At 34.9% G+C, this 21213-nt stretch overlaps 1 protein-coding gene across 8 annotated transcripts in view; it reads left to right on the forward strand.

The window, feature by feature from the left end:
• The window catches only part of PTBP3 (polypyrimidine tract binding protein 3), a 179190-nt gene that overhangs the window by 127529 nt on the left and 30448 nt on the right, over window positions 1–21213 (forward strand). For 7 of the 8 annotated variants that reach the window (XM_072598056.1, XM_072598059.1, XM_072598061.1 and 4 more), the window contains 2 exons: window positions 16466–16635; window positions 18263–18409. In XM_072598056.1, coding sequence (XP_072454157.1) covers window positions 16466–16635; window positions 18263–18409 — 317 coding nt within the window. Of the gene's footprint in view, window positions 1–8480; window positions 8633–16465; window positions 16636–18262; window positions 18410–21213 lie in introns of those variants that run through there. The other variant, XM_072598062.1, reaches the window with a different exon arrangement.

Below are 21213 nucleotides of genomic sequence, written 5' to 3' on the forward strand. Positions count from 1 at the left end.
TTTTATGTATTTAAAAGCATTTTGTGAATAGGTTCATAGGCTGAACTAGACTGCCAAGGGGTCCATGTGAGAAGAAACAGTTAAAAACATCTTATCTAAGCTTTCTTTTAAAGTTAATGTAGGAGTTTGGTAGGAAGAACTAGGGAAAATTTGAAAAAATTATATCTGAGACCTGAAGCAAAGAGTGATTAAAATTTTGGCATATTTCTCCAGAGATTCATGTTCCACCCCTTTTTCCCTTTAGAATGTCTTAACAAAGATACACAAAGTTAAATGAGCATGATTAGTACAAAGAGTAGAAGATGCAGGACTCAGAACTCTTGATTTCTTACTGAACTGAAGAGACTTTAGTTCCCATAAATGAGTATCTCAATACCAAGCATGTAAACACAATACTCTTTACTTAAGGGCAGTACACCAGTTGACAGTGATAAGATAACATCAAGTAATCCAGATATGCTGTGAAAATGCCATAGAGTCAGAATCTTGGAAATGGAAGGAAATTTAGCTGTCCAACCTTTTACAGTGTCCATGATAAATGATAATTTACTCTTTGACAGATAGTAAATAAAGGCTAATAATATCATTTATAGTAACGGATAACCTGTTCCCCTGTCCTAATGGCCAAACAGATGACTCTTCTAATGAGGACAAAGAGAGAGTATAGAGGGAAAAGGGAAGAGGGTCCAGGACAAAGCCTTAGGTACATCAACAGCTGAGGGGTGGGAGTGGGACATAACTGGTTAGCATTCCATTTCTTGTAGTTTTCTATTTATTAAAAGAAATACATGTGCTTGAACTTGACCAATTCAGTACCAGCCTTGTCTAACGTATTCAATATAAATTTGTTGCTTTTAATGTTGTCTTCATTTACATTGGTATAGTCATTTTGTATATTGTTCTTGTGCTCTTCTTTCTTGACTTTGCTTCAGTTCATCTGAATCTTCCTATGCTTTTGTTCCAACTTCTTAAGATTTGTTGCTCCTTACAGTATAGTAGTATTTGATTAAATATATGTTTGCTATATTTGCTTCAGCAATTTTCCAAACTTCTACACTTTAAAGCTTGACATTTAGAGATAAAAACATTTCTGCTCTTTGTTATTTGCTGTAGTTCATTTTAACTGGGACCAGTAGAGAACTTTTACTGCAAAGCATCAGTTGGATCTTGTAAATTCATTCATTATGGTGTACTTTTCATTGTAATGGTATTTTGTAGGAGGGGGATTTGACATGTATAATAAGCAAGACTTTCATTTTTCTATTCCTTCAAACTAGTGTCTCTGCTTTTTGTTTTAGAAGTAGGAGAAAAGGCAGAGGAATAATCCTTTGCAATAGTGAAGTAATATTGATGTGTTCACCTGTTTAAACTTTACAATAAACCTGTTTTTGGAAAAAACTTTATGTTTTTTTTGGAAACGCTTCTCATAGCCTTAATTTTTCAAACTTAGTTCCATTTAGTAAATTTGCTGTGAGCAGTTACTGTGTGTTAGTAGTACACTAAAGAGCTTGAAACATTCTCAAGGGAAAAAAGACATAGATAGATGGAACAGTTAAATAGAAGTTACAGTAGTATATAATTATGTATCAAGATGAGTGGTATATACAATTAGTGATATAGGAGTTAAGTAGAGAAAGTGGGTTTGAGTAAGGAAGGCTTCAAGCAGGAGATGGAATTTGAGTGATGGGGAAGATCTGAATAAGAACTGAGGAACATAATGCCAGGTAGGTGGCACATTATCAACCAAAAGACTTAGGTGGAAAAGTGGATGATGTGTTTGGGTGATCATTACAGTACTGACTTGACCAGAACAAAGGATTGGAGAACACTAGGGAGGTAAAAATTGACTAAGATAAGGGAAATATTGGGAAAATATGATTGGTTAACTAAGAGGAGACCATATTGCCGAGAGCCATAGATGTTAGGCTAAGAGGATTTAATAGGACTTCATTGCTATTGTATGGTTCTGGTGACATAATAAAAGCAGTTGTGTCAGGTTGGACTAAAGCGCAGTTCCTTGGAGATGTTAGCATTGACTGACTTCTAAGTTCCTGGAACAGAGGGAAAAGGATAGATTTGGAGAAACATTTCAAAGGAAGAATTTGATAAAATGTGGTGATTATGTAGTTTGTAGAATGAAGAGTAATAGATGATTCTGTGATTCCATCCTGGGTGTTTGGGATAATTTGGTACCATTTATGGAAATAGACCAAGTTGAGATGGGGAGGAGTGGAGTGTGGCGATGAGTTATAGTTTGAATGTTTTTGCAGTGGACTTGGGTCTGGGTAAGCCAATTGAGAAGGCTAGTAGGAGGCCTTGCTGGTGCAAAACAGATTTGTCTCATTGTAGCCATGTATTTGTTTGGCTCTGTTCAAGATCTACACCCACTTAGGATTTTGGGAGAGAATTCCCTCTCTGCTCATAGTACATCTCATTGCTTCTGAGTACCAGGATTTGCTTCTACATGTCTTGAGGATAAAGTTGTTTTGGGGAGTCTCTTGCAACTCAGGAAATGGTTGGTTTTATTCTAGAAGGTAAGGTGTTGGTTCTCTTATCTGGATTGGAAAAGTAAGGTCAGATTCAAAGCAGGTAAGCAGAAGAAGAATGACTTTCGAGCTGACACACATTTGTCATCGTAGTGCCCTACATTTGGCAAGAAGATGGACCCCTCTTGCTAATACCTAAATTCTCTGGTTTTCTCAATAAAGCCACTATGAGTAAATATATATATATTTAAAATGCAAACAAAATTTAGTAAGCATTTGCAGTTACACCATTTTTTAACTTGACAAAAGCATTAAAAATTATCTAATCAGATTTCCCACTCCAGGCAAGAATCCTATTTTATAGTATTTTTGAAACTTCAGTATTTCCAGAACTAAGGCTAGTTCCTAACTCAAATAGTATTACATTTGGTTAGACAGTTTTTCATTAGAAATTTCTTCCTCTATTGAAGACCTCAGAGTAATTTTACCTATTTGTTCTAGATCTGTCTTTTGTGGCCAATTGAAAATAACTGCCTTCTTAGAGATTTTAAACCTTTAGATATTTGTTATAGAGGAATTTAAGTCTGGGAAAGGAGAAATCAACTAGATTTCTAAAACCTCATATATATTTTCATATATAGTTTCATGACATGGTCCCATTGAAAGTAATTTCTGTGGGTGAATATTCATTTGGAGAATTTCAACAAACTTTTATTGAGACTAGCGTGTATAAGGCATTTACATTTGCCTAAAAATAGAAATATTCTCATTCCCTTAGTATTTTTATTCATTTGTCCCCTGTACCTGGAACTCTCTTCCTTCTTATTTTTACCTTCCAGCTTCTCTGGTTTCCTTTAAGTCTCTGTTAAAGACCCATCTCCTGCAAGAAGCTTTTCCCAATACTTCTTAAACTTAGTGCTTTCACTTTGACACTATCCCCAGTTTGTGCTCTTTGTGTCTGTACATGTGGTACCTAGTTGTTTGCATGTTGTCTCTCCATTACATTGTGCACTCCTTGAGAACAGGGACTGTTTTTTGCCTTTTGGTGTTATCTTTTTAAAATTTCTTTAACTTTGTATCTTCTTAAGGTTTAGCACAGTGCCTGGCATGCAGTTGATACTTAAGAAACGCTTGTTGACTCTTGAGAAATGCTTGTTGACTTACTGTGGTATTTATTAAATATTTATTCTGTGCCAGGCACCATGCTGGATACTGGAGATCCAGAGAACAAAAGGTAACTATTTGCCTTCAAGTAGTTTATGTTCCATTGAGGGACACAAATACATACATACATACATACAACACAGACAGACACAGACACACACACACACACACAGATGAAATAGAAAACTGTCCCTGGATTCAAATCCTGATCCTGACCAGTTTAATACTTATTTAACTGTGGGCAAGTCACTTTACCTACCTTGACCTCAGTTTTCTCATCTATAAAATTAGAGTTGGACTATATCAGCAGTTGAATGTGGTCCTTGAACTCCTGGAAGTCTCTCAGACCCTTTTGTAGGTTTGCAATGTTAAAAATATTTTTATCACAACATTGATGCTATTTGCATATAAAAATAACCCCCATTTCTGAATACATATCTGTGAGGTTAGACAACTAAAACAACATTGTAACAGTTGAATGCAGAGGCAGGTATGAAAGTACTTCAGATATTAAAGGAGTTTGTAAAAATATGTACAATAATGCTGTTCTCTAATGTTTTTGAATATGCATACGATGTTAACATGTAATGAAGTTACTTTTTAAAAATGTATTAATAGATTTTTTAAAATTACCTGTTTTACTTTCTAATATGGTGAATATTAATAGTCAGAACCCACGTAAACCAAAGCTCTTTGGGATCATCAATTTTTAAGAATGTTTGGGGATCCCGAGATCAAAATGTTTGGGAACTGCTGTGCTAGAAAGCTCCACTTCTATATCAGTGCTCCTGTGATGCTAAATATAAAATGTTTACAATTAAAGCTTGAAACTTCAATAAGACTTTTGGAGCACCCTGTTCATAAAAGTTCATATAAGTCATGTCTTTATCTTAATCCACTAAGAATAGTGTGTGTGGGGGGGGATAGGTTGGGAGAAGATAGTGAAATCTGTTTTGTAATACAACAATTGAATATCTAGCCTGAAAAATCTGATAAAAGAGTTTGAAATGCAAACATGGAGCCCAGGAGAGAGACCAGGGGTGATATTATAGATCAGACAGTATTCTGTGCAGAGATCATAATTGAGTCCATAGGATTTAATGTGTTCATCAAGAGAATGTGGAGAGAAGATTCAGCACAGAACTTGGGGTACACCCATAGGTAAGGGTGTCCATATGGGTGATGGTTCAGCAAAAGAAACTCTGAAGGACAGGTTGGGAGAACTAGGACAGAACAATGTCACCAAAAAAATAAAACCAGAAAAAGAGTATCCAGAAGAGTGGTGGGCAACATTGTTATGCTTCAGAGAAGTAAGGATGAGGATTGAGAAAGAGCCATTGGATTTGGTGATGGGTAGAGATCATTGGGACCTCTGACAGAGATGTTGATACCAGTGTTTCCAGCCAAGACCACATCCTTCAGAACCTCCTCCAGAATAATGAAGAATACAAAACATGGCAAAGAATCAGCAGACTTTCTCAAGAGACAAAACTGCCCAATGCTTGTGGACTTCAGTGGGGAGGGGAAGGATTTGCCATAAGACAGGGCTAGAGCCAATGTTATATTGGCTTAGATGTGCAGCTAGGAATGAAACTGACTTCCTGGTTAGTGTCTGTGGTGAGAGAACACATTGCCTGGCCCCAGGTGTTTTCCTTGCCTCTGTAAGGTGGGAGAAGCAAGAACAACAAAACTGAAACTCTAAAAACCCTTGTTGATGTAAAAATTTGAGCTGACTTTAAGAACAGACTAATAGACAAACCGTTACCTAATAATTAAATTTTTAAAATGAGGGAGAAAAACCAAATTTGCAAGATGATAAATTAGCATTCACATCACATGAAGAAATAAAGGAAATACTACAAAATGCCAATAAAACCATTAATATAAGTAAAATGTATATTTAGGAAAAAACAAATATCTATATAAATAAAACAAGAAGTAGAAAATTTAAAGAATCCAAACACGAAGCAAAAATTAATCATAAATAGATTCACAGAAAAGAAAATCTTGATTTTCTTTGAAAGGGGGAGTTGTAAAAGTGAATTATATGAAACATTTCAGGAACAATTTACTCCAGTATTACTTAAGCTGGTTACAGAAACATAGAGAGAAAACACCTTACCAAACTCATTTTGAGGCAAAAATAAGTATTTTTGGCCAGAGAAAGGAAGAAATGATGCAGAGAAAGAAAGCTATAGATTAATTATTGAATAAAGTATTTGCAGAGGCCTATTGTAATATATTCAAAACTTAGTGTGACAAAATTTGTTTTATGCTAGAAATGCTGGCTAGTTCTATATTTAAAAACTAAATAAAATAGACCTTGAGTAGATGTAGGAAAAGCTATTGATAATATTATACCCAGGTATATTGGACATTAAAAAGAAGAAGAATTAATGATTGGCATTAACTGTCTTCAAACTTTGTGCTGCCATTAGGTGGAGAAACATTTGGTGCCTTTCCAGTAACAACAGGGATAAAGCATAAATATCTATTTTTACTACTGTTTTTGATAAAGTTACAGAAGTTCTACAACTAGCAGTAAGAAAAAATGACAGAATAAGTATAGGCAACGTGGTAAAATTATAGCTCTAGGGAGCTGGCTACTTTCTGTCCATCTTTGTGCCCTGTTACCTGCTCTCCTCTGCCATATACTGAGGTTCTCACATGTGTGATTTAAGAGGTGAGCATTGGTAAGCATTCAGTCCGTGTAAACCTGGCCTCAGTTGCCCCACCTCCACTTTTCTCCTCTAGCTTTGAAAATAGTAATTAAATTGCCACTACCATTCTCAAGAAGGCTCTGTCATTTAATTGTTGTGTGACTCCCATCAACTATACTACTGATTTCCCTGCCTGCTAGCTCCCCCAGTCTTTATTGCCTTCCTTTGTTAGAACATAAGCTCTTACAGTTCATGAAATATCCTACTTGTTTCTATTGATATCACTAATATATTGCAGCGTTTGCTACAATGTTTAATAATGCTTTTTTATTCATTTATTTATTCATGCACATGTTGGTTTATTCAGGCAGCCCAACAGATTCAACTTTAAATAAAACAATAATTAGTAGTGTGGTAGAACATAGCCATACACACACACACACACACACACACACACACACACACACACACACACACGAAACAAAGTATGATTGCACAATTCAGACTTATATGTATAACTATAAAATCCTTTCCAGAAATAAAAACTGCCCAACATTCAAACTCTGCTTCAGAGAGCACAGCTCCAATGGGTTGGGCATGTTGTTCAAATGCAAAACACATGATTGCCAAAAAGATTATTTTATGGAGAACTCACACTGGGCAAGCATTCACATGGTAGTCAGAAGAAGCGATACAGGGACACTCTTAAGGTCTCCCTGAAGAACTTTGGAATTGATTGTGTGACATGGGAGACAGTGGCACAGGACCATTCAGCATAGCGTGCGCACATCAGAGAAGGTGCTGTGCTCTATGAGCAAAGCAGAATTGAAACAGCTCAAAGGAAATATAAGGTGCACAGATTTTGAGTATCTACCCCAAATATTCACAAGGACTATTTGTGCCCAACATATGTAGTAAAGCATTCAGAGCTCGTATTGATCTGATCAGCCACAGTCGAACACATAGAAACTTGACTTCACATGGTCCTGTCATTTTGGTCCTCTTTGAGAATGAAGGAAAATAAACATTTATACCTATCAGGTGGTTCTCTATTCACCTTTTAGTGACTCAACTCTAAATTCTTTGGAGATTGTGCTATTTTTGGTGATAAAAAAAAGATCGACTTTCTTGCCAGGTGAACCTTAAGGTTATAATAGTTGATACATATGTAGCACACTGGTGTTCTCCAGAACTTTTATATATATTTTCTCACATTTTCTTCCTAAACTTAGTTTTGTGCTACTTACTTGTTAAGTAACTTAGCATCTTTGGATCTCAGTTTCCTTACCTTTAAAGTAGATTAGTTTCACCTTGTAACTTGAGAAAATTGAATTATTGAGATTACCTGAGGTTATACAGAGCTAGTAAGTGTTTAAACCTTAAGGTTTAGTGCTTTTCCCACCATTCTGCTTCTCAATTTCAGTGCCAGATGTTTTTAAGCAGGACTGGTAGGTTTAGGAGAAACTACGATGGTCTGCTTTGGGTTTGTGAAATTTTAGGTGTTGGTGGGACTTCAACATGAAAATATCATTTATGAAGTTAAATTTTGGTAATATGGAGGTTTAATCAATATAAATCAGTTGCCATAATGAGAAGAACTAAAGAACCTAAACATCACTTTATTGAGCAAACACCTGTAGGGAGAAAGATGGCTGCCATGGCGACACTTTTAGAATATAAACTAATAAAAACCACATGGAGAAAGATGATAGGCCATTTCATGGTGTCTTGTAAAATAATAAAGCAGTGAAGGGAAAGTAGGGGTTTTTTTGGTTTAAGTTTTATTATTTTTCAAACTTTGAAAAATAATCTTTCCCAAATAATCTTCATCTTCTTTCCCTAATACCCCACTTTCTCCCACTGAGAAATCAAGAAAAACAGAACCCCTATTATAAAATGTATAATCAAGGAAAACACTCTCACATTGGCCATATCTCTCCTAAAATGCTTCAGTCTCTATTCTGAATCCATCACTCTTCTATCAGAAGATAAGTAGCCCTCTGGAATTGTGCTTGGTCATTGTGCTGACCAGGGTTGCTAAGTTGCTTGTCTTTTACAGTATTGTTACTGTATAAATTGTTTTTGTGGTTCTGCTTACTTCCCTCTGCATCAGTTCATCCAAGTACTTGCTAGGTTTTCCCATGGCTGTTCCTTTCTTTATTTGTTTCAGCACGTGGTATTTCAGCACATAGTATACTATAACTTTTTAACCATTCACCATCTGATGAGTACCTCCTCAGTTTCCAGTGCTTTGCCACCAGAAAAAGATCTGCTATAAATAATTTTCTTCAGAGTGTAGAACTAATAATGCTGAGTCAAAGGGTATGTATGCATAATTTAATAAATTGGAGAACATTTTTTGCTTTTCATTTGCTTTTCATTAATGACTAGTGATAGTGCTTTTTTCGCATTCCTGAGAGCTTTGATTTCTTCATCCAAAAGCTGCCTCTTCACCTACCTTGACCATTTATCACTTAGGGGAATGGTTCCTATTATAAGTTTGAATCCATTTTTATGTATCATAGAAATGAGACCTTTATTAGAGAAAGTCATAAATTAAAAATCTCATTAGAGTAGAAAGCATAGAAATTCTGAAAATCAAAGAAAGGAAACAAAATTCAAAACCAAAACATTAAATTGACAAAAATAGGAGTTGGATTTTTGAAAATAATAAAATAGATAAAATAATAGCAATTTGAGTGTTTTTAAAAAAGGAAAACCAGATTATCAAAAAGGGGAAAGGAAAATTCACAACAAATGAAGAGCATTTATTATTTATTAATAATTTATTAAGGGAAATTATTTCCCACCTCTAAAATTTAGGGTTAACCAAGATAAAATGGAGATGTATGCATTATCATAAAATCATCATTAGAATCTTACCAGGAATAATTACACATGTATTGAGGAAATTCTTTATGAAAGTATGAGAAGGTGATAGCCAGATTTTGCAAAATTACGTTCTGTAGCATATCATATTGGCCAAAAGGTGTCAAAAAATAAAAGATATCACTGCATTTATTGTTGACTGAAAAGCATTTGATTGGGTAGCATGAAACAGCCTCTCGGTGGCTTCCATATGTTAAAATCCTGCTGAAATAAGAGCTAGAACATTTTTTGCTGATTATTGATGTCAAAAGAGTTCAGATGTGTTTATTTTTTGCATTGTAACACATTGAAGGGGAGAGAGGAAATAAGAATGTGTGTGCACATATGTACATACATATGTATGTATATATCTGCTGTGTGCCACATACTGTGCTAAGAACTTTCTAAAAATATTATCTCACTTGAGTCTCACAATGACCCTGCAAAGTATGAGTGCTGTTTTACCGCATTTTACAATTGAGGAATCTCAGGCAAATGGAGGTTGAGTGATTTGATCAGCTAAAAGTCTCTGATGTCAGATTTAAACTTAGGTCTTCCCAGTTGTAGACCTAATTTATCCATTCTGCTGCCAGCTGTGCTTTGTTGAACACAGAAAGGAAAGAGATTCCATAGAGATAACAAAATGATCCCTTAAATTTGCATTTTGTAATGCTATTTTGGTAATTGTACCAAGCCCTGGATTGTTTTTCAGTCTTCTAAATAAGATCAGTATGGGACAGCTAGATGGTGGCTTTGAGGCCTGTCCTGGAGCCAAGGAGACTCCAGCAACAATGACAAATGAGATCCGTACTCATCAAGAGTTTAGACTCTCTTTCTGGAAGTCAACAGAACCCTGTCCTGAGCCCTCTTTTCTCTAATCACTCTCTCTCATCTCCCATCACTTCAAATATCTTTATGCCAGTGACTGCTGTAGGGCAGCCAGCCCCTAGTCTCTCCTAAGCTCCAATCCCATATAACCAACTGCTTATTGGACATTTCCAACTGGATCTTTCATAGACATCTCACATGCAATTTGTGCAAAACAGAACTCATTATCTGGACCCCTGAACCCACCACCTTATTCCTCATTTTTCTGATCACCCAAGTTTGAAAACTTAGTTATTCTGACTTTTCACTTTCTGATATTACCCACTTAACTAATAAGCATTTAAGTGGCTCTTTTGTGATAGACTTCATGATAAATACTGGGCAGAAAGAAGACAGAAGGACGATAGTTTCTGCCCTTGAGAAGTTTGCCTTCTAATGAGAAAACAGCATTATATGAACTAGATACACAGAGGGGTAGGTACAGTGTAACCTTAGGGAGTGAGGGCCTAGTTGAATTTGGATCAAATAAATTTGCAGTTGTGACAAAATCAGTGTGGGTTTTATCATTTCCATCTTTATTCATCAGGAAGTTATAACAGGGTCCACCAAGGTACATCATATGAATAATTGTTTGGATTTGGCACGATGTAATTAGTGATAGAACAAAAGAGTAAGAGATTCAGAAGTAGAGGAGAACATGGTTAAATTGATTCTTTAAGAGATCTAGAGTGGTAAGGGTGGAAAGCAGAGTCAGAGGGGTGTGAGGGCCTGGAATGTATAAGGATTTGATGCATTAGAGGTGACAATGAAGACAAGTTTAGAACTAGTAAAGCAGAGAGTGGAAACATAGAATAATAGAAGATAACGTTTAGATAAAGAAATTTTGGCGTGCTTGAACATGCAAAATTTGAACACTTGTAGATGAAGGCAAGATCATGGGTATGACCATGCCTTGTTTAGCTAATGTGAAGTAGAGAAATCAGTTACAGGTTTTGAGCAAATTGAGGAATTAGGAATTTAGGATATTTGAGGAAACATCTCATTGCATATTGAAATCCATAAGTGTGAGGGCAGGAATTTGGTAAGGGAAATGAACCGACCCTGAACTATTGAAAATGAGGAGGAATAGCCTGTGGGTCAGTAGATAACATTTTATACAATCTGCATTGGATTTTAGAATGAATCTCAAAGGAGAGTTTGCTAAATGTTGGTGTTAGGAAGTCTTGAAGTTTACATTGTGGAATAAGGATTATTCCAACTCTGGTGCTTTTCTAGTGTTATCTCATTACTTCCATTCAGTAAATCATACTCCAGTCAGAGTAACTTATTCTCTATCATCCTTTGTCTTTTGCTCATTGTACCTGAAATTTCTTTCCAACCTTATTTTGCCTGCTGACTTCGTGTTTGTTCCTTAAACCCTAATTCTAGTGCCACTGTCATGAAGCCTTTCTTAGAACTTCCATTTAGTAACATCGTTTTCTTCCTTGGTACTTATTCAACACTTACTTGACCATTTCTCTAATAATCTTGTTATTATATATAGATTGTATATAAACTATGGTTATCGATTGTGGCTTATTCCATTACTTGTCTAAGCTCCATTCATTTAGTATGCTATTAGTTAAACTTTGTATTTTGCCCAATTTTATGTCAGTGATTTTTCAAGATAAGGGATTGTTTGTTTTGTCCTCAGTGCCCAGCATCTTTCCTGACATTTAGAGGATGCTTGTTGATTGGTTCTGTGAAAGGAAGTAATGTATGCTAGCCTAGAATTGTAATCTGGAGACAGATTGTGAAAGACTTAAAATGTCAGGTAGGCAGTAAGCAAGAGCCATTGGTTAAACCTGTTCTTTTGGAAAATCAATTTAATTGATGTGTGAAGGATGGATAGGAGAGGGGAGAAATTTGAGGCAGGAAGACCATTTAGGGGACTGAAGTATAGTGGAGGAAAGATTTTTATACTCCATTTCCCAGTGCACTGATTAAAAGTGTTTGGAATAGAAATATTACTATTATCGCCAGTTTTTGAAACCTCGTTTGGGAACAAGATCATCTCTATTTACCTCTAGATCAGCACAGAATGAAATTTTGAAATTAGCTGTGAAAATAGTTTTCTTTTGGATGTGGGAAATTATCTTACTTCAGATGTACTCTTTGCATTTGAGTCTTTTATTACTACGTTGCTTATCCTCAGTATATAGAAATGGTAGTAAACTGTAGTTATAGTTCTTTGCTTTGCAAACTCCCCATTGCATCCTTTCAATGAGTCATTGCAAAATGTAAGAATTACTTCAAACATTTTAGTTAGGATTATAAAATTTGTAATGTACTATTTTACATTTTAAAGATTTTTTTGAAAGCCTCAAAGAACCCTGAGAAATCCCTTTCTTGTTCCTGTCTATTTATTCAGTTTTTGTTTTCCTGTGTCATAAGATCTCTAGTGTATATAGTAAAAGTTGAGAACATCAGTGTGAGCCATTAGTGATCAGGGAGTTTCTTCTGGAGGAGGATGAGACAAGCTCTGTATACTGAGTTTGAAACATTAGCCAAGAATTGGAATAGAGAGTGAAGATGATAATGTGTATTTAGCTAGTATGGAAATTTTCTGAATTGCAGTGGCTAGTTTGTATGGAAAAGTAGTGGAAGAACTATGTTGGGCCAGATTATGAGTTACCTTGAATTTATTCAGTCCATCTATTCAGCAAAAATTTATATCCATTGTGTATAGAGAGCAGAGGAGATAAAAAGCTTAGTTAGCATGTATCCATGTAGAGTTTACAGACTTAGTAATGGGATAAGACTACAAATATCAATAGCTTTAATACATAACATCACATGATTACATTAGAGAGTTCAAAAATAAAGTGCTGTGTAAGGTTCAGGATAGAAAAGGTCGTTAACCAGCTCGAGTTCTCAGGAAAGGCCCCATGAAGAAGGTATCATTTGGAGTTGGGTTTTAAGGAATGGGTAGGAATTTACAGATAAAAAAGGGATAGGGAAGGCATTCTTGGCATGATTGGAAGATTAAGAGTAGGTTATTTTGACTGGAGTATGGTCTGTTACAAAGAAGTGAGTGATAGCATAAAAGGCAGGAATTGCCATGCAGTCTTTAGATTGTAGAGTTTCTTGAATGTCAAGTAATTGAATGTAAACTTGATTTGATTGACATTAGAGAACTGCTGGAGCTTTTTTTGTTTTGTTTTATTTTGTTTTGCTTTTAAACTCTAAGCTCTTTTTTAAAAGCTCTTTTTAACTTCTTTTAAGCTCTAGAGCAAATGATCAGATCTGAAATTATTTTGACTTTAAAATGAAGAACAGATTGACTGGGAGGAAGTAGAAATGGGAAGACTTCAAAGGATGCTATTGTAATACTGTAGGTGGCTATCGTAAGATAGTATTAATATTCATGGAAGGGAGAAGGCAGATTATGAGAAGTCACTGAAGTACAATTAGCTAGACTTTGATATTGTATGTGAGAGGTGAGGGTGAAGTAAGAATCAGAAATAAAGTCAGGTTTTAAACATGGGAAACTGTATGAACAGTAGTCCTACTGATAGAAAAAAAAGAAACAGACTGGCTTTTAAAGATAATATGCTAGTTTTTGGTTGTGGTGGGAGATCAGATATAAATGCTAGAAGTTCAGGTCTGGAATTGTGCAAAGATGTCAAGACTTGAGAAAGCTTCACAAATCACCTTGGTAGTTGTTGAAGGTGTGGAAGTAAGTGAAATTAAGCAAATGTTAGCTCAAGAAATATTTATGAAGTATATACTAGGTGCACTGCAGTGTACTAAATACTGAGAATACATTGTCAGAGATGAATAGTCCTTGTTTTCAAGGTGCTTATGTTCTTTCAATGGAGGGTATTTCATGAGTACATATTAAAGGATCTGGAAGAAGATAAAAGGAGAGCCAGAGAAAAATAGATTGTTGGGAAAGGTAAAGACAGTGTGTCCCCAAAGCGATGCCCAGTGTCCTGTAAGAAAAATTATGTCAAAAAACTGTAGAGGAGGAGGAGGAGGGTTGAAAAACTGTTAGGTTTGGCAATCAGGAGGTAAGGAACATTTGAAAGAATGTTTTCAGTCCAAAAGTAATGTTGGAAGCATTGTATGTAGACAGTCTTTTCAAGAAACTAAAGGAAGAAGAGTAACTAAATGGAGTAAAAGGATGAAGGAAAATTTTATTTGCTTTTTAAGAGAATTTGGGGACCTGAGTAAAGCTTGTATATAAATTATCATCATCATCAAAATAAATGGATAGTTTGAAGGGGAATGAATTGAGAGGTAATGACTGCTGGAAGGATTATCTACCTATCTATCTATCTATCTATCTATCTATCTATCTATCTATCTATCTATCTATCTATCATCCATATATACTTAATGAAAAGTGTTGCTTTTTTCCATGACCAGAAAGGAAGAGAAGAAAATTGATTATATTGCTCAGAAATTTTGAGAAATTGTATAGAGAGGTTGAGGGAACTCATAGGAATGACCTTGGTCTTTTTAATGTGAAATAGGAGGGGAGATCATGTGCTTATGAGTGGAAGTAGAGAGCTAGTGTGAGGTTGAGTTGAAAACAGATTTGGAATAGATTTTGTTGGCATGAAATAGTGAGTCATTATTATTATAGTATTGTTAGCTAATGTACTATATAATGTGGATGATGAAGTGAGATGGTGCTGGTAACCCAGGAATGAAAACTCACAGTTTAAGAACGGCAAGAGGTCAGGGGACAAGGAATTCCAGGGTGGCATTTTGAATGAAGAGTTGAAAAAATTTGGCTAAAAGAGTAGAGGGAGAGATTATTATGGTGGCAGACCAAATAGTTACTTGAGTCTGAGGGTGAGGATGCAAAGGAGAAAGGGTCAAGAAACTGATGGAAGGGTATGCTTAGTCCAAAAAGTAGGTTTTCTGGTCAGCGAGAGTGTGAGCGCATAAAATTTCATTGGAATTAGACTTGGAAGGTTTCTTGGAAAGCATCTATACCAACCTCCTTCTTCGCCTTTGCATTTTACATGTGGGAAACAAAAGGACTGGAGAGGTTAAATGATTTGTCCAAATGGTTCCACAGTTAATGATAAGTAGCTTATGTGGGATTCAAACTCTGGTCCTCTCAACACCACATCTGATGTTCCTTTCCATACAAACCAGCAAGAGAGATGATAATGATTTAGAAATATCAGTGGGAACTAGGAATTTGTCTACTTCTCCTTTTGGCTCTGTGAGTCAGTATTGTCATCAAATGTACTCACAAAACAGAAAGGTTGCAAGAGATGAAGTGTAGAAAGCTTCAATTAAAGTAATAAAGTAGAAGAGATGTTGAAAACTTAGAGGATGTCTAGAAAGTTTTAAATATCAGATTGAGACGTTTGTAATTTTTTCCTCTTTGTGTTGGAAAACTAGATTTTGAGCAGCTGAATAGAAAGTGGTTTTAGGAAGATTAATGCAGAGGCAATGTAGGAGATGGATTAGAATAGGGAGAAATTGGAGTTGAAGGCCAGTCATTAAAAGGCTCTCAGAAAATCCATGAATTCATTTGGGACTACAGGAAAGAAACTAATCGATACGGCAGGCATTTTGATGAAGAGTTGAAATAATTTGACGGAAAGGGTTGCGTAAGAGGAGATGTTTTCACAGTTAGGTGCCTGCATGAAAGAGTAAGTGGTGAAACTACTGTTGGAATGGAAGAAATTAGGAGAGGAAACTGCTTTTGGAAAGAAGACAATTTAACTTAGGGGAAGGTTGACTTCTGTGATGTATGTATATATACACACACACATATTCATTCTCCCATAAAACCTAGTATTGTCATAATACATGGCATAAAGTCATAAAAATTGCTTTTTAAACTTCATGTGTGCAGAAATCACATTTTAAAAATGTGGTTCCATTCTGAACTACTGTAAATTTAAAGTTTTAGGTTGCTATAGATAATTAATTTCAGCATTAAACTAAAACAAATGATGTATCCAAATATAACCACATCCCTAAAGTGAAATTTTTTAATGGTTTCATTAATAGATGCTTTAATATTTGACAAGTTAGTTTACTATGACTAGAAACCCAGAAAAATCCTTTTGATCTTAGAGAACTGTGGAAAAATAATTGTTGCTGCTATTACCTATGATTATGATGATGAAATAATTCTGTGCTTTTAAAAATTATAGTAGGAAAGAGAAGAAAAAGACAAAATTGAATATTTATAATGAACAGGTGTAGAATGAATACTTATGTTTTTGCACGGTCCTCTTTAATTTTGACTTCGTGTAGCTGTACATTCAGAACTAGTAAAAACGCAACATACCTGTTTAATGTACTTAAAAGAAAGTTTTTAATAGTTCCTTGAATTTCAAATGCATGGTTTTGCTGCATACAGTTATGAGTACTCAATACTACTAATGTTGTATGATAATGAGAACATGAATTAAAAATCTGTTTTAAAAATCTTATATCTTTTAGCTAATGGGAATGACAGCAAGAAATTTAAAGGAGATCGATCTCCCTGCTCTCCTTCTCGTGTTCTCCATCTTCGTAAAATTCCAAATGATGTTACTGAAACAGAGGTCATATCATTAGGTCTACCATTTGGCAAAGTAACCAATCTCTTGATGTTGAAAGGAAAAAGCCAGGTATGTAATAATTTAATGCTGAAAAAATTTCTCTGTGTTGACATTTTTATAGGAAAGGAAATTGTTATTTATTTTGGTGGTTCTTGCCATTGCTATCTAAAGACATTCGTGTGTGCTTTCCTGTGTAAGATATAAAACCACATAGTACCTGAAAAGTATGTTATAAATATTCACTATTAACTCCAAAAGACTCATGGTGGAAAATTCTATGCACATCCAGAGAAAGAACTTTGGAATCTAAATGCAGATGGAAGCATACTGTTTGCTCTCCTTTTGATTCTTCTTTCTCGTGGTTTCTCCCAGTAGTTCTAATTCTTTTTTTTATATCATGACTAATGTGAAAATGTTTAATATGAATGTATAAGTAGAACCTGTATCAGTTTGCACGTTGTCTTGGGGCAGGGGAGAAAATTTAAAACTCAAAATATTATGGAAGTGAATGTTGAAAAGTAAAAACAAATAAATTATTTAAAATAAATAAACGTCCAGTATTTCTTTAAATTCCCTGATAGAGAAACAAAGCTAAGTAAGTGGTATCTGATTTGGTAAATGAAGGAACTGATATGAATACAAACAAATAAATTATATTATCAGTACTTTGTGTAGTCAGCCATTAAACAGGAAGGATTTTGAGGGAGGAGATGGAGAGGAGAAATTCCTAAAGCACTTGACGTGTTCTGATCTTATCCCTGGTGTTACACTAAGATCGATGATAGGTTAAATATCCACAATGCTGTCCCTTTTCTGCACCTAATGCATCATTCATTTATTACTTGACATTAGTATTTATTCACTAAAAGGATGGAGAATTTTAACTTTACTGAAGCGGCTCCGTGTAGGAGCTTTATTATATTTATTTATGTGTATGTTTATCATATGCTTTGCTTTATTGTCTTTTGCATAGCTAATTATTTCAGAGATTTCAAACTATTATTTGGGGGAAGAGGGAAAATAAGGGATAGTGAAGGGGGTGCTGACAGGAAAATTCTTCTGGTAGATTACAGGCAACAGGTAATAGATATTCGGGTATTCCAGTTCCCACCAGCTTTTCTACCTCAATTACTTCTGCTCATTACCCCGTTCTTGGCAAGAATTCCAGGACACAAGGAGGGGCCTGCTAGCAGTGTCCAACTTGAAGACAGGTTTGCTAGTCTTCCAAAGGCTTTTAATTTATATATTTAAATCACCATTTTTGCAGGAGCCTTATAATGAAGGTATTTAACTTCTCCCACCCTCCAAAACCAAATAAATCGTAGGATAGGAAATAATATTACTCTTATCAGCTGCGCAACAAGCAGATTACGGTTACGTGCAGTTCCATTCAGTGGTTCCTAAATTAAATATATGGTATGAAAAATATCTCAGATACTAGTTTCTAGTTAGTAAATTGCTAGGCAATGTAACTTACACTATACATTTAAATAATGAATTCTGGAAAAAGTTTTGAAAATAAAAATTGTTATTTTTTTACCAAATTATTGTGAGCATTAGATTTTAAAGAATAGTTCCCAAACTATATGCCTACTTTGTTTTAAGATCTCTTGTGTCCTGGTAACCTTAGTAAGGAGAATGAAGTAACAATAATTTTATAATGTATTGCCAATTCTAAAATTTGTGTTGTTTGCAGGCATTCTTAGAAATGGCTTCTGAGGAAGCTGCTGTTACTATGGTGAACTACTACACTCCAGTTACTCCTCACCTCCGAAGTCAACCTGTTTATATTCAGTATTCTAATCACAGAGAACTTAAGACTGACAATCTACCTAATCAAGCTGTGAGTATTAAAAACTTTCACTTTAAAAATATTCATTAGGCTATATGGCAATATTAATTGGCTTTGAAAAGTAGGAAACTTGAATGTAACTTTCTGCTAGATCCAGTGTTCAGATAAAAGGAAATATGAGGAAATGTTTTTTAGAAACATAGTTGAATGATTGTATAAGACATAAGACTGTAGAAGAAAGCTAAGTCATTTTGTCTTCCCCTCCCACTCTCTGCCTCATATCCCCCTGCTTTTTTCTTCTTTTATTCAAATAAGGAACTCAAAGAGAATGCATTTGGCTTATATTTTTGCTACTTATTAATTGAACTTAAAACTATCTTAACAACCTGTAGAATTTATTCTTAGATTATTCATCACTTAAAATGTACGTGTAGGCTAGAGGTCACAAAAGGAGATTCTTACACCCTTCTTATATTTTTGTTTTGTTGTTATAAATTATATTTGGTAGTGTATTTAATTAAAAGAAAATTGCAGTTAGTTTTACCTATTTTAGAATATTTGAGTAAGTTCTAGAAGTAAAGTGGAATGTGCCATCTTCCTGGTCATTGACACCTCCATCTGAGGAGAGAAAGAGGCTCTTTAGTTAGTTCTTATGCCAGCTGCTCTGAAGTATTTGTTTTTCATATCATATGTAGCTTAGGGAAAAGAACTTTGTACTGGGAGTGTGAAAAAGCTGAGTCCCAATACTGAGTCAGTAGCTGTGATTTTAAACATATCATTGTTTTTGGATCTTAGTTTTCTCATCTTTAATTAAAGGGATTGGACTTAATGATTTCCTAGGTCCTTTGCAGCTCTAAATCTATGATCCTATGGTGGGGGTTTCTGGATATATTCTCTTCTCTACCCTGTATACACCACTACCAATGAGCTTTCTCTTATAATAAACAAAGTAAAAAAGGTAAACAAAACTGGGGATACAGTGACTACATTTGACAGCATATGTAGCATACATAGCATAGCATATCCCCAGGTACTTCTTCAAATAAGAAGTACATTATTTCATCTCTTCTGAGGGCCAAGATTGGTCATTATGCTTGCATAGCATTTGTCTTCATTTTGGCATTGTTATTGTAGTAATTTTTTATGTCATTTTCTTGGTTATTCACTTTGTGTAAGTTCATTTGTTCTCACCATATGTTTTGAATTTCTCATTTTTATAGTTTACTACAGCACCATAATATTCTGTTTTGTTCAGAAATGACAATTTATTCAGCTCTTCCATGGATACCAACATTATTTCTAGTTCTTTGATGCTATACTTAAGAACTGCTCTGAATATTTGATATATATGGGACTATTCGTTCCGTCTTTGATTTCCATGAGGTATACGTCCAGCCCTTGTGAATACTTAATGACTTTTCTTTCATAATTGCAAATTGTCATCTGGTTTGGCCGGATAGATTTCATTGCTCCATCAGTAGTGTGTTATTGTTCCTGACTTTTGATAGCCAGTCTAGCATTGACATATTCGGTGCTTTGTCATTATTGTTGATCTTTTTGGTGTGTAGGCTGTTAAAACTTAGATTTATTTAGTGATTTGGAACTCTCTTTCATACAATTATTGACAGTTTCTAATTCTTCTTTTTAAAATTTTAAAAACTTCAGTATGGTGAACCTGAAGTTAGGAAAGTCTCATTGTGAATCTTGCCTCATGTAATAATGAGCAACTTTCTCATTTGTGAAGCAAGAGTGATAGATAACTTCACCTGCCTCTCAGGATTGTTGTGAAGATAAAACAAGACATCTCGAATATATTAGCTGTTCCCCCAGAGATAGGAATGACTATCATTTATTCTTTTGTGAAGGCTACACAACCCTAGGTATCCTGTAAGGCTAAAGAGAGCTGTAACTTCAAAGCATGACAGGTACTTTGCCATAGTATAAACACAGAATGTTTGGGGACTGGTTCTATGGCATATATTTTTTATGTGATTCAACTCTGTGTCATTGGAAACTGTTTCTTAGATTAGCAGCTAAGTTTTGTATTACAGGCTGTTTTCTTTGGCTTTCCTAGTAGCTTATCAGCCTGTCAGAAAAAATCCTTAAATGAAGTGATGAAGACTCTTCAAGATGTTCAGGAAGAGCCTTTTCTCAATTCATTGTTACATCTGTAGAAGAGTTTAATCCCTTTTGTGTTTCTGATGTAATGTAATACAGAGTTATATATATAAAAAATAATAGATTATACCAGTGGAGCCAGAATTGAATCTCCTATATGATGAGCTAGAAACTCCATTGACAGTAAATTTTAATTGATATTACCTAATTATTTTCTCAAAAGCTTCATTAGTTATTTATGTTTTTAGGAAAAATATTCTCTGGAAATTTCTTTATAGTGCCACAACAATTAGTCATTAAGGGGAGGAATGTCCATTTGTCACAAGGAAATTTGAAAAAATATAGCTACAAAAGTTTGAGAAAAATAGGGTGCTTCACGTGATATGGCAGATTTTTTTAAATGTGTGTGAGATGATGTTTTTTAGATTATTTTAAACATCTTGTATTTATCTGTGATTTGATTTATTCAGTAAGCATTTGCTAGCCATTTTTAGCTTGTTTTTGAGAGGCAGTGTGGTATAATGACTAGAACTTAGAATTGAAGAGATAAGGATTTGATTTCTACCTCAGCAAGTCCCTTGGCCCTTATTTCCTCATATTGTCCTCTTATTTTTAAATTTGTCATGAGGAATGCGTTTTGAAAACTTTTAAATGCTATAGGAAGGTGAATTGCTGTTGTCATAGTACCTCCTGATCTTTGCGTTTTGATGGGACCATTTTTATCTTTAAGGTCTTGA

Source organism: Notamacropus eugenii, chromosome 3 (genome assembly GCF_028372415.1).
Source record: "Notamacropus eugenii isolate mMacEug1 chromosome 3, mMacEug1.pri_v2, whole genome shotgun sequence".
Taxonomy (NCBI): domain Eukaryota; kingdom Metazoa; phylum Chordata; class Mammalia; order Diprotodontia; family Macropodidae; genus Notamacropus; species Notamacropus eugenii.